The sequence below is a fragment of the Phaenicophaeus curvirostris genome, chromosome 16, assembly GCF_032191515.1.
Source record: "Phaenicophaeus curvirostris isolate KB17595 chromosome 16, BPBGC_Pcur_1.0, whole genome shotgun sequence".
Classification (NCBI taxonomy): domain Eukaryota; kingdom Metazoa; phylum Chordata; class Aves; order Cuculiformes; family Cuculidae; genus Phaenicophaeus; species Phaenicophaeus curvirostris.
In genome coordinates, this window is record NC_091407.1 from 14,512,735 (window position 1) to 14,525,043 (window position 12,309).

General features: G+C 50.8%; 1 protein-coding gene across 1 annotated transcript; it reads left to right on the top strand.

The window, feature by feature from the left end:
- The first annotated feature begins 63 nt into the window (after positions 1–63).
- On the top strand, positions 64–11,034 carry INTS15 (integrator complex subunit 15). Its single transcript, XM_069869884.1, has 6 exons — positions 64–394; positions 943–1,164; positions 2,862–3,027; positions 7,760–8,287; positions 9,934–9,973; positions 10,593–11,034. The coding sequence occupies exons 1-6, from the start codon at positions 203–205 to the stop codon at positions 10,798–10,800; spliced, it is 1,356 nt and encodes a 451-aa protein (XP_069725985.1). The 5' UTR covers positions 64–202; the 3' UTR covers positions 10,801–11,034.
- The last annotated feature ends 1,275 nt before the right edge of the window (positions 11,035–12,309 follow it).

Consider the following 12,309-nt stretch of genomic DNA (forward strand, 5'->3'; position numbering starts at 1 on the left):
GCCCCCCTCAAGCCATGGCGACCAGGGCCGCCAGGGGGCTCTGCGGGCGGCGTTCGCGCTGCCCCTTTTTGACCCCTGCGGCTGCCGTAGCCGCCCGGTGTCTCGCTCGAGGAGGGCTGCGGGCGGCCTTCGCCTTGTCCCTTTTTGTCCCCGGCGGCTGCCGTAGCGCCGCGAGGGGAGCGCGGAGAGGAGCGGCGGAGCCATGAGCGACATCCGGCACTCGCTGCTGCGGCGGGACCCCCTGAGCGCCGCCAAGGAGGTGCTCTACCACCTGGACATCTACTTCAGCAGCCAGCTGCAGAGCGCCCCGCTGCCCCTCGGCGACAAGGGCCCCGCCGAGCTCCTCGAGGAGTTCCTCTTCCAGGTGCCCAAGGAACGAGGCGCCACCCCCAAGGTGGGCCCGGCGGCGGGGCGAGGCCTGGCGAAGCACCGGGAGCACGGGGAGGCCGGGAGGGGCTGCAGGGAGGGGCCAAGGGGTTCAGGAGGGGGTCCCTGGGGGGCTGCTGCTGGAAAGTGGGGCCCTAGGAGGACAGGACAGGGTCCCTGGGGGGCTGGTGCTGGAGACCAAGGCTCTGGAAGGGCAGAACGGGGTCCCTGGGGGGCTGCTGCTGGAGACTGAAGCTCCAGAAGGACAGGACAGGGTTCCTTGGGAGCTGGTGCTGGAGACCAAGGCCTTGGAGGGACAGGATGGGGTCCCTAGGGGGGCTGGTGCTGGAGACCAAGGCCTCAGAAGGACAGGACAGGGTCCTAGCGCTTTCCTCTGTAAGCGGGTAGATGTGATAGAGGTTCAGGAATCTTGAAAATGTGCATTGTGCACAAAGACTGCGTTCCTGACGCCCAGGAGAAGCTCGTGGCCTTTGCCTTTCCTGCCTTTCACAAAGCAGCTCTCAGTTCTTCAAGAGCCCCAGTATATTGTGCAGCTTTGCTTTTGTTTTCTTTCAGAGATTGAATTCCCTTCAGGAACTTCAGCTCCTTGAGATCATGTGCAATTATTTCCAAGAGCAAACCAAGGATTCGGTCCGGCAGATCATTTTCTCATCTCTCTTCAGCCCTCAAGGAAACAAAGCTGACGACAGCAGGATGGCTTTGCTAGGAAAGCTGGTTTCCATGGCAGTGGCTGTGTGCAGGGTTCCTGTGCTGGAGTGCGCTGCCTTCTGGCTGCAGGTACTGCTGCCGTGCAGGCAGGAGAGCGGCAGGGAATGAGAGAGAGAGATGTGCTACCATGGCTGAGGGTGAGCCAAGGCCTTGTCACTCACTGCCAGTGGCAGAGAAAGCTGGGGAGGGGCTGTTTCCAAGGGCTTGTAGTGACAGGACAAGGGGCAATGGGTATAAACTGGAGAGGGGTAGATTTCGACTAGACAGAAGGAGGAATTTCTTCACCATGAGAGTGGGGAGGCCCTGGCCCAGGTTGCCCAGTGAAGCTGTGGCTGCCCCATCCCTGGAGGTGTTCAAGGCCGGGTTGGATGGGCCTTGGCAGGCTGATCTAGTGGGAGGTGTCCCTGCCCAGGGCAGGGGTGGCTAGAACTATATGATCTTTAAGGTCCCTTCCATCCCAAACTATTCTGTGATTCTAAGAAAATCAAGTTTTTTTAGTGTTGATCAAGCTTGTATTGATTTTTCCACTCACTGCAGCATATTAAAAGGGATCAGTAGAAGAGGTGAGCCACACCATGAACAAACCCCTCACACCCTGTGTTCACATTGCCCAAAGAAGCCGACTCGAATTTGGGAAACAAACTTTGCCTGATGTGCAAGTTTGCACGTGGCAGAAGGGGCAAACCTCTCTCTAGAGATCTGGGTGTGAAATGGTTGTGTCTGTCTTCTGCAAATGCAGTTATGTTGGGGATTTCCTGTGTCTCCTCCTTTCCCACTGAGATTCCCCACTGTAGACCCTGGGAAGCGCATCTTTGTTCCTGCTGCCTTCACTGGCTGGGCAGAATTCACGTGTTTTACAGAAGGGGGAAGAGCAGAAAGACTTGGAGAAGAGGAGGCTGAGGGGAGGCCTCATTGCTCTCTCCAATTACCTGAAAGGAGGTTGTAGAGAGGAGGGAGCTGGGCTCTTCTCCCAGGTGACAGGGGACTGGACGAGAGGGAATGGCCTCAAGCTCCGCCAGGGGAGGTTTAGGCTGAACATTAGGAAAAAAATTTTCATGGAAAGGGTCATTGGGCACTGGCAGAAGCTGCCCAGGGAGGTGGTTGAGTCACCTTCCCTGGAGGTGTTTAAGGCACGGGTGGATGAGGTGCTGAGGGGCATGGTTTAGTGATTGATGGGAATGGTTGGACTCGATGGTTCGGTGGGTCTTTTCCAACCTGGTGATTCTATGATTCTATGACTGTGCAGGGAGGGGAAGGTCGGAGGAGGCTGACCCGCATGGTTGCTCTGCACTCCCTCTTTTCCCTTCGCATCAGCCTGGGATGTAACCTGATCAGCAGAAGAAGGTGTAGCTCTTTGTAGATCATAGCTCTTCTGTGACATGAAGATAGCACAGAGTTTCTACCGTATTTTTAATGTCAAGCGTAACTAACTGGTTACTGAACTTGTTCCAGTACTGAACTCATTGAACTGTGTTGCTGATATAGTGAAAAAGTCTGTAAGTCAAAATATTGATGTAAAAGGTTTTAATTTAAGTTACAGATATTGTAAACACGAAACGTTGCCATCTATTTTAATACCACGAAGCAGCGTTTTGAGAGTGAGCAAGAGAAAGCGTGCTTTAACTTGGGGACGTGGAAACACCCAGCAGAGAAGTGGCTGGGTGAGGTGGGCAGGCAGAGTGTTCGGGCAATGTGAATTTTAAAGTTGGCTCTGTAGAACCTGCTGTGATTGGGTTTAATCCGCTTTTCCTTGTGCTCCCCCGCAGCGAACCCCGGCTGTGTACTGCGTGAGGCTCGCCCGGGCCCTGGTGGATGATTACTGCAACTTGGTGCCAGGGTCCATCCAGACGCTGAAGCAGATATTCAGTGCCAGTCCTCGCTTCTGCTGCCAGTTCATTACATCCGTCACAGCACTCTATGACCTCTCTTCAGGTAAGCGTTTGGGTTTGGCTTCCTGTGAATTTCTGCAGAATAACGCAACACAAATGAACTGTTGCAAGGAAATGAACTGCTGCAACTCTAAAGGTGCTTGTTACTATATAATTACCATAGAACTATGGAACGGTTTGGGTTGGAAGGGACTTCAAAACCCGTCCAGTTCCACCCCCGGCCGTGGGCAGCGACACCTCCCACTGGATCAGGGGCTCCAAGCCCCATCCAACCTGGCCTTGAACACCTCCAGGGATGGGGCAGCCACCACTGCTCTGGGCAACCTGGGCCAGGGCCTCCCCACCCTCACAGCAAAACATTTCTTCCTAAAATCTCTTTCAGCTTAATTGTTGCCAGAAGCAGCTCAGAGGTGTGGCTGTTGCATCCTCTGTTGTTGGCATGAGAATAAAGATAAGCACTCCATGGCTAATGGGGGAATCTTTGCTGGAGAAGCAGCCTGCTGAGCCAGGCACAAACGTCACCATTCTCCACAGAGGACAAAGGACAGGGGGACTTGGTTGAGCAGCTGTAGGAGTGAAAGCCGATCTGCCTGAGCTGGGCAGTTTAGCCTCCCTGCTGCAAATTCTGAAAGTTTGCAAGCGGGAGCAGGAGTTCTGTTGAGCAGTGACAAGAAACACAGTCAACAGCACGGCTCTGGTGCGCTCTCTGACTGTCTGTGTGACCAGCTCGTGGTTTACGCAGCGAGAGAGACAGAGAGCTTGTGGCAGAATAGGGAACAACCACACAACCACATCTTAACTACCAACATTATGTATCATCCCAAAATACAAATAGGATTTGTTGTCGATAAAGGAAATGTTTTGCACATCCAACTAATTAAAAGACCTGTCAGAAAGAAAATACCTTGAGATACAGGAGGTAAATTTGTTTTAATTGCTTAGTTGATTTGAGATGTTATTGGTGACACAAGGAAAGGAAGTTTGGTTTTCAAAGAGCTTCCACTGAAACCTGTGGTTGTCCAGGTCTCCGGCTGCAGGGAGTGCTTGAGCCGGTCACCAGTTCCAGAATGTGGTGGAGACAACGGCTGTTCTCGGTGCAACCAGGCGAATGATCTCCTCAGCCTGCTGGCAGAGCTGAAGGAGGGCGCAGAAAGGTTAAGGAGTATCAGGGAGTGCGAGAGGGAGATAGATTGGTGGAGTCGCATCCTGCCATTGCTGAGGCCAAGGCGGCAGGTGGAGGCTCCTCAAAAAGCTGAGGATCCCCTAGTCCCTTACCACTGCGCAGAAAGAGAGAACCTGAGAGAGTGGGGGAAATGGAATCAGGGCCAGCAGGCAATTGCCCTCCCAGCCTCCCTCACCTTCCCAGTTGCCCTTACTCAACAAGTATGATGCTTTGGAACTTGAGGGCCATGCAAATGAGGTGGCGAGTGAAGGTCTACCCAGGGTGTCCATCAAAAGGAGGGTAATTGTCATTGATTCCCTTCAGAGAGGAACAGAGGGCCCAATATACCAACCAGACCCTTCCCTCAGGGAAGTCTGCTGCCTCCCCGGTGCCCACGTTAGAGACATTACCGGGAAACTCCCTGATCTGGTTCAGTTGTCTGGTTATTACGCGCTACTGGTTATGCAGGTTGGCAGCAATGAGGTTGCAGAGAGAAGTCTAAAAGCCGTCAAAAGAGATTTCAGGGTGCTGCGACGGTTGGTTCAAGGATCAGGAGCACAGGTAGTGTTCTCAGTCCCATCAGTGGCAGGGAGAAGCACTGAAAGGAACAGGAATCATAGAATCGGGTTGGAAGGGACCTTAAAGATCATCCAGTTCCAACTCCCCTGCCATGGGCAGGGACACCTCCCACTGGATCAAGCTGCCCAAGGCCCATCCAACCTGGCCTTGAACACCTCCAGGGATGGGGCAGCCACAGCTTCCCTCAAAACTCGTGATTAGCACGTGGCTCAGAGGCTGCTGTCATCGGTGGGATTTTTGGTTTTTTTATTATGGGGAGGTTTTACGTGGCCAGCTGTCTGAAAGAGGGAGAGGGATTCTCGCCAGTGAGTTGGCAGAGCTTGAAACTTGCTTTGAAGGGGGAAGGGGATAAAACCAGTCTCCCAGGAGATGCACCTAGGGGTGTCATGCCAGTGTTGGGGGTGAAACCCATAGCTCAGCTCAAGTGCATTTACATCATTACAGACACCATGAGCAACAAACAGGAGGATCTCGAGCTGTTGTACAGCAGGATAGCTGTGACTTAGAAACCATCAAAGAAACATGGTGGGATGACTCTCCTGACTGGAATCTGTAATGAGTGGCTGTAAGCCCTTCAGAAGGGGTAGGCAGGGAAGGAGAAGTGGTGAGATGGCTCTGTGTACTAGGGAGGGGTTTGATTTTATGTGGTCAATAATTGTCATGATAAGGTCAAGTGCTTATGAGGGGGAAGGCCAACAAGGCAAATATCCTACCGAAAGGATCCACCTAACTGGATGAGGAGGTTGATGAAGCATTTTGTAAGCAGCTGGCAAGAGTCTCACAATTGCTACCCCTTGTTATCATGAGGGACTACAACTTATCTGACATAAAACACAGCAGTGAAGAACTAGTCTAGAAGGTTCCTAAGGTGTGTAGAAAATAACTTTTTGACACAGCAAGCCCACCAGGAGAGGTGCTTTGCTTGACGTGTCATTTACAAAGAGAGAAGGACTAGTGCGGGGATGTGGTGGTCAAAGGCTGTCTTGGGCTTAGTGAACATGAACAGGTAGAGTTTTCAGTTCTCAGTGAAGTAAGGAGCTGGGTCAATGAAACCACTGTCATGGACTTTGAGAGGGCAGACTGGCTTTTTGAGGTCAAGGGCTGAGAGAGTCCCTGGAAATAGTCCTGGAGGGAAAAGTGGTCCAGGAAGTCTGGATATTCTTCAAGAAGAAAATCCTAAAGGCACAGGAGCAGGCTGTCCCTGTGCGCCGCAAGACAAACCAGCAGGGAAGACAACTGGCCTGGCTGAACAGGGAGCTTTTGTTTGGATTCAAGAAGAAAAGGAGAGTTTACTACTCCTGAAAGAAAGGGCAGGCAACTCATGAAGAGTACAGGTATCGCGTTAGGTCACGCAAGGAGAAAATTAGAAAGGTAGAAGCCCAGCTCAAACTCAATCTGGTCACTGTTCTAAGAAACAACAAAGAATGTTTTTACAAATACACCACCAACAAAAAGAGAATCTCCATCCTTTACTGGATGCTGGGGGAAGATTGCTACTAAGGATGAGGAGAAGGCTGAGGTGCTTAATGCCTTCTTTGCCTCAGTCTTTAATAGTCAGACCAACTATCCCCAAGGTATTCCGCCTCCTGAGCTGGAGGGCAGGGATGGAGAGCTTGGTAACCCCCCTGTAACCCAGGAGGAAGCAGTCATCGACCTGCTATGCTGCCTGGACGCTCAAAAGTCTATGGCACCGAATGGGATCCACCCAAGGGTACTGAGGGAGCTGGCAGAGGAGCTTGCCAAGCTAAACTCCTTCATTTATCAGCAGTCGTGGTCAACAGGGGACATCCTAGATAACTGGAGGCTTGCTAATGTGGTGCCCATCTACAAGAAGGGCCAGAAAGAGGATCCAGTGAAATCCAGGCCTGTCAGCCTGAACTTGATACCAGGAAAGATGGAGTGTTTTATCTTGAATGCGCTCACCACACAGGTGCAGATCAGTCAGGGGATCAGGCCCAGCCAGCACGGGTTCACAAGGGAAGGTCCTGCCTGACAAAATTCATGTCTTCCTGTGTCAAGGTTACCCACTGAGGTGACCAAGGGAAGCCACTTGATGTAATTGCTCTGCATTTCAGAGAATAGAATCATGGAATAGTTTGGGATGGAAGGGACCTTAAAGATCATCCAGTTCCAACCCCCCTGCCACAGGCAGGGACACCTCCCACTAGATCAGGCTGTCCAAGGCTCATCCAACCTGGCTTTGAACACCTCCACAACTTCCCTGGGCAACTTGTTCCAGGGTCTCACCACTCTCATGGTGAAGAAATTCCTCCTCATGTCTAGTCTAAATCTGCCCCTCTTCAGCTTACAGCCATTGCCCCTTGTCCTATCACTATGAGCCTTTGGAAACAGTCCCTCCCCAGTTCCCTTCAGGTACTGGAAGGTTGCTATAAGGTCTCCTTAAAGCTTTCTCTTCTCCAGGCTGAACAAGCCCAACTCTCTCAGCCTGTCCTCGTATTGGAGGTGCTTCAGCCCTCTGATCATCCTTGTAGCCTCCTCTGGACCCGTTCCAACAGCTCCATCTCCTTCTTATGCTGATGATTCCAGAATGGGACACAATACTCCATCACCTGGTAGCTAACCCTTGGGAAGGGCTGTAGATGTTGTGTCTGCCTCAGCTTCAGTAAAGTCTTTCACTCCGTTTCCCACAGCGTTCTAGACACGCTGGCACCTCATGGCTTGGACAGGAGTGCTCTTTGCTGGGTAAAAATCTGGCTGGATGGCCAGGCCCAGAGAGCTGTGAATGGAGCTAAATCCAGTTGGTGGCCGGTTGCAAGTATTCTCCCCAGGGATCAGCGTCGGGGCTGGTTCTGTTTAATATCTTTATCAATAATCCAAAGGAGGGGATCAAGTGCTTTGCCTTTCCTGGGGGGAAATGAGCACTGACCTCTGGTTTCTTGGAAAAATAGCTGAGTTGGGCAGGTTTTACAATTGTAATTATGACTGTGCAGGAAGGGTGTGCATGACAGGTCAATTAAAGACTGCTGTCTTGTGCCAGGCTCAGCTTACCCAACAATATCTTTCCTATCTTCAGATGACCTCATACCTCCCTCGGATTTGCTCGAGTTGATTGTTTCCTGGATCTTTGAAGACCCTCGCTTGATCCTTATTACCTTCCTAAACACTCCTATCGCAGCCAACCTGCCAATAGGGTTTTTAGAGCTCACCCCACTGACGGGACTGATCCGTTGGTGTGTGAAGGCCCCTTTGGCTTACAAAAGGAAGAAGAAAGCCTCTCTCTCAAATGGACACCCCCCCAGCAAAATTGCCAAGGACTCAACTTCAGGAGAAGACAGAGATTGCCACCAGCTGTATTCAAAACTGCATCTCAGTGTCCTGCAAGTTCTTATGATGCTTCAAGGGCATTTAACGGAGAAGAACCTTTACGGGCGCCTGGGGCTCATACCCTTTGACCACGTGGTTCCGCTCGTTGAGGAAATTAACAGACTGTCTGACGAACTGAATCCTCTCAATGCATCCAAAGAGATTGAACTGGCTCTAGACAGACTGGCCCAGGCTTTGCAAGTGGCCATGGCATCAGGAGCGCTCCTGTGCACTAGAGGTAAGTTGGTGGGGCTGGCACAGACCCCAGCATGGGATTCTTTTCCTCCAATGTGTGGATGCTGTGCAAGGGAGGTTTGAGGAGTAAATACGAACTTGTTCACAGCAGAAATAGTAGCTTGCCTCTCCTAGGAAGCAATAGTGCAGGAAGTAGTTCAAGAAAAATGACTGGATGGGAAGTGAGAAAGTAGAGATGTGGCAGCTGGTGCATTGCTTCACAGGCCTTCAGACCTGATGTTCCACCACGCAGTGGGCGCAGCAGGGTTAGCTGGGCGTCTGGCATAGGGACAGATTTGTCCCCCTTGGAATTGCTTGTAGCTGTTTTAAAAGCACTGTTTAATTGTATTTCGGTTTGACTTCAAGTTTGCCTGCTGGAGGAGAGACCGTGGAGCAGATAAACCATGGGGTGGGTGTGCTAGACAAGGAATTTGAAAAGCAAGCAAAAACTGTTTGTCTGGAACTTCTGGGGCTTTCAGCTCTCCTGTAATGAGTGTCTCCAGTACAGTGTGATTTCTGTTAAGCTTAGTAAGGAAACCTTCTCTGATATGGTTTTCATCTGTCCTTCCTGTCTCCAAAACCAGCTCTTTCCAAAAGATCTGCAGAGAAGAAAGTGGAATATGCCCCAACACGGCACAGGGTCAGCCAGACAGTTTGCTGGATACATTCCCTTGAAAAGAGGCAATTTTTGGTGCAACCAGAAGGCTCAAAGCTGCCCAAAGCCTGGGCAGTTAGTGCAGGCCCTGGCTGCAGAGTACGGCTGAGGCTTTTCCCCTGGCTGAACCAGTGCTGCTGGTCAAATGTCAGTGTTCTTCTTCCTAATATTTCATAAAGTAGCTCTGGGTGTAAGGACAACAAGCAGAAAAGTGGAGATTTTTGAGTTGATGACTTATTTTGGCTGTGTCTTTTCCTAGCTGTTCATTCTGCACGCTTGCTGTTACCGTAGGAGTGGAAGGTGATTCAGTCTAAGTAGCTGCTGAAATACCAGCTTTTTCAGTGCTTTGGGGGGGTGTTTATCAGTACAAAGGCAGGAGCTTGTTCTCAAGCTGTTCCAAAAGGACTCCAGCACTAGGGTATGGTGTCAAATACCTTGGTTTTTGCTATTCTGCTGTAGCAGAAGTTTGGAGGTGGTAAAAAAGGTTGACAGACCTAATTGATAGACCTCAGCAACAAAACCCAGCCCTTTCTCACACTGGACTGTTTAGAAACAGCAAACAATACAAACCAGGTATTGGGTAAGCTTTGCCTTGCTTTGGCCTGGTGCCTTCCTCATCATAAATGCCACGTTCAGGGGGCAGAGCCACACCTTGTATTTCCTCTGCCTTAGTTTCTTCTTGCTTATATCCGAGTATTGCAAATCCTGTACCAAGGCTTGCCCTGCCTGGCAGTGGAGCTGCGTTTCCCATATGGCAGCGTGGGTTAAACATCAGACATACAACACAGCGTCTGGTGTGGAAAGCCAAGGCAGTGACTGGTGAGATGGAGAAGCACTTTATCTCCTTTAGAAGTGCTTGGCCCGAGCGTAGAATTCTGGATCTGTTGATGACTGAGGCTTTTTTTGGTAATCTGACCTTCCAAGGAAGGAGAATGGAGAGGAAAATCACTCTGATTTCTGCTTTACTGTCATTGTTGTCTTGTGTCCTCTTTCAGACGACCTGAGAACTGTGTGCTCCCGGCTACCGCATAACAAGTAAGAGACCTGTCTACAGCTATTTTGGTGTTGATGCATTTTCTCAGACATACTTGAGGGCAGCTGAGACAAAATCTCCTCTAAAAATTCATGTTTCTTTTCTGGAAGGTGCCCTGTATTCACACACAGCTTAGCACGAGGGTAGAGGTGACAGTACTGGCTCCTTCTTCCCTTGCGAGCTGGAAGGAGACTTGACTTCCCTCTTGACTGAAGTAGACTTCAGCGACTCCCACCACACAGATGATCTTGCCCAGCCTGTGCTAGAACAAACGCACAGAATGGGAAAATGAATTCAGGTGTAGAACCTGCCTCAGAGTTGTCCCATCCCCAACTCCCTGCTTGTTTTACCTGACCCCAAGCTTAAGGTCACTTAGCTTCTTGCCTCTTTGCAATGAGCAACCAAGTTTTTTTTAAAAACAAAAGGAAGGAAAAAGAAAAAAAGGGTCTGCTGGAGGCTGTAAAGAGCTTAGTTGACTCACTGACGGTGCTCTTGCCTCTCCACAGCTCTGAGTGTTGGTTATGAGGTGTCCTTACATCTAGACCCTTGAGGGCTGGGGAGGGCCATGACCAAAGCTGCCTCTTGATAACCCTCATTCCTGTCTGATTTTTCTCTCCACAGCCTGCTGCAGCTGGTGATTTCGGGTCCCGTGCAGCAACCCACCCACAGCGCTCTGCCCCCAGGATTTTACCCTCACATCCATACTCCTCCTCTGGGCTACCCAGCGCATGCCACGCACCCGGCGATACCAGCTCACCCGGCTCTCCCAGCTCACCCCGTACAAACATTTATACCAGGAGTGACGTTCCCATATCGACCTATTCGCTAAAATGCTAGCACTGTAGAGTGTTCCCAGTTTCTTTAGTTTGAGGAAGCCTTGCAGATGAAGCTAAACATCTTGGGAACCACATTTTCCTCTGGTGTAAAGCTGGGCAAGGCCCATCTGCGGGATCAGCCGTTTGGCAGTAGAGAAGACACAGGCGGGTGGGCTGCAGGCATTTGGATGCGAACACTAAGTCAGATCATAGGGATGAAAGGAGGGGATGGGAGAAGGCAACAAAACTCCACACCTCTGCGGTGTGGGGGAATTTTTGATCCACATTTTTTCCTACAGTCATCAAGAGCATGTTCTTTCTCAGTCGTGTTCTTTTCTGTAGCCCTGATTGCTTCCAGCATGGTGAGCCCAGCTCATCCTGCTCTAGGAGGGCCAGAAGGAAAAGCCTGAGTTTTTTTCAAGCTAGCCCCCTTCAGCCTGTTTGTTCCTTTGTAAATGTTTGTATCTATAACTACAGAGTACCTGTACACTGTATATTTTTGGAACACAAATGTTTGTTTCAGAAGCACAAGGTAGAGCAAAGCAGCACTTCCTAGTAAAGGAAATGATTTAAGAAGTGTAAAATAATTCTGCTGCTTTATATTCAGGGAATGGTTTGGATTGGAAGGGATGTCAAAGCCCAGACAGTTCCACCCCTGCCATGGGCAGGGACACCTCCCACTGGATCAGGTGCTCCAAGCCCCATCCAACCTGGCCTTGAACCCCTCCAGGGATGGGGCAGCCACCACTGCTCTGGGAAACCCGGGCCAGGGCCTCCTCACCCTCAGGAAAACATTTCTCCCCAGGATCTCATCTCAGTGTCCCCTCTTTCAGCTGAAAACCATTCCCCCTTGTCCTATCCTTCCACTCCCTGATCAAGAGCCCCTCCCCAGCTTTCCTGTAGGCCCTAAGTAGCATTTAGAATGTCCAGCTCATTAGGCCTGTGCCAGGGAGGGAACAGAACTTCATGTGGGTGCCGTGACCACCATCCTCCTGGCTCAGCAAATCCCCTCCATGCACAGCTCCGTCAGTCACTCGGAGACCTTTGGGTGCAATCTGGTGGGCTGTAACTGGTGCTGGCTGGTAAAACTGGCTGAAGACCAGCTGCAAGGTGCTGGGCAGCTCTGGACAAGGTGTTTGCAAGTGCAGGAGCATCCTAGGAAGGGAAGCAGACTGCTGAAAGCTCTGCTGTGATGCTCTGAACCCCCTCTACTGGGTGAAAAAGCAAGGAAGAAGGGTCCTTTCTACACATTAGTTATTGGAAAGACTTCCACTGCTATTGCCCTCGTTGGAGAGGATGGGGTGGTTGTGGTTACCTGGTTGCACGCTGGCTGCAAAATGGTACAGAGAGGAAAGCGGTGAAAATCTGGTTTTAATCAAATGGCTAAGAAGGAAACTGTCTGCCCTTCTCTGGAAAGGGCAAGGAAAATAATAATACTATCATAACGTGCTGTAACTGTTGGTCAGCCTGAAGAGGTAAGACAGTTGGGCTAGACAGTTTTAGGTCCTTTCCAATGCAAACAC

Bases quoted from the DNA above. Each gene is read 5' to 3' on its own strand.
- INTS15 (XM_069869884.1), top strand. From the start codon at position 203: ATGAGCGACATCCGGCACTCGCTGCTGCGGCGGGACCCCCTGAGCGCC. The intron at 395-942 runs GTGGGCCCGGCG...GTTTTCTTTCAG, and splicing joins AACGAGGCGCCACCCCCAAG to AGATTGAATTCCCTTCAGGA. The intron at 1,165-2,861 runs GTACTGCTGCCG...GCTCCCCCGCAG, and splicing joins GCGCTGCCTTCTGGCTGCAG to CGAACCCCGGCTGTGTACTG.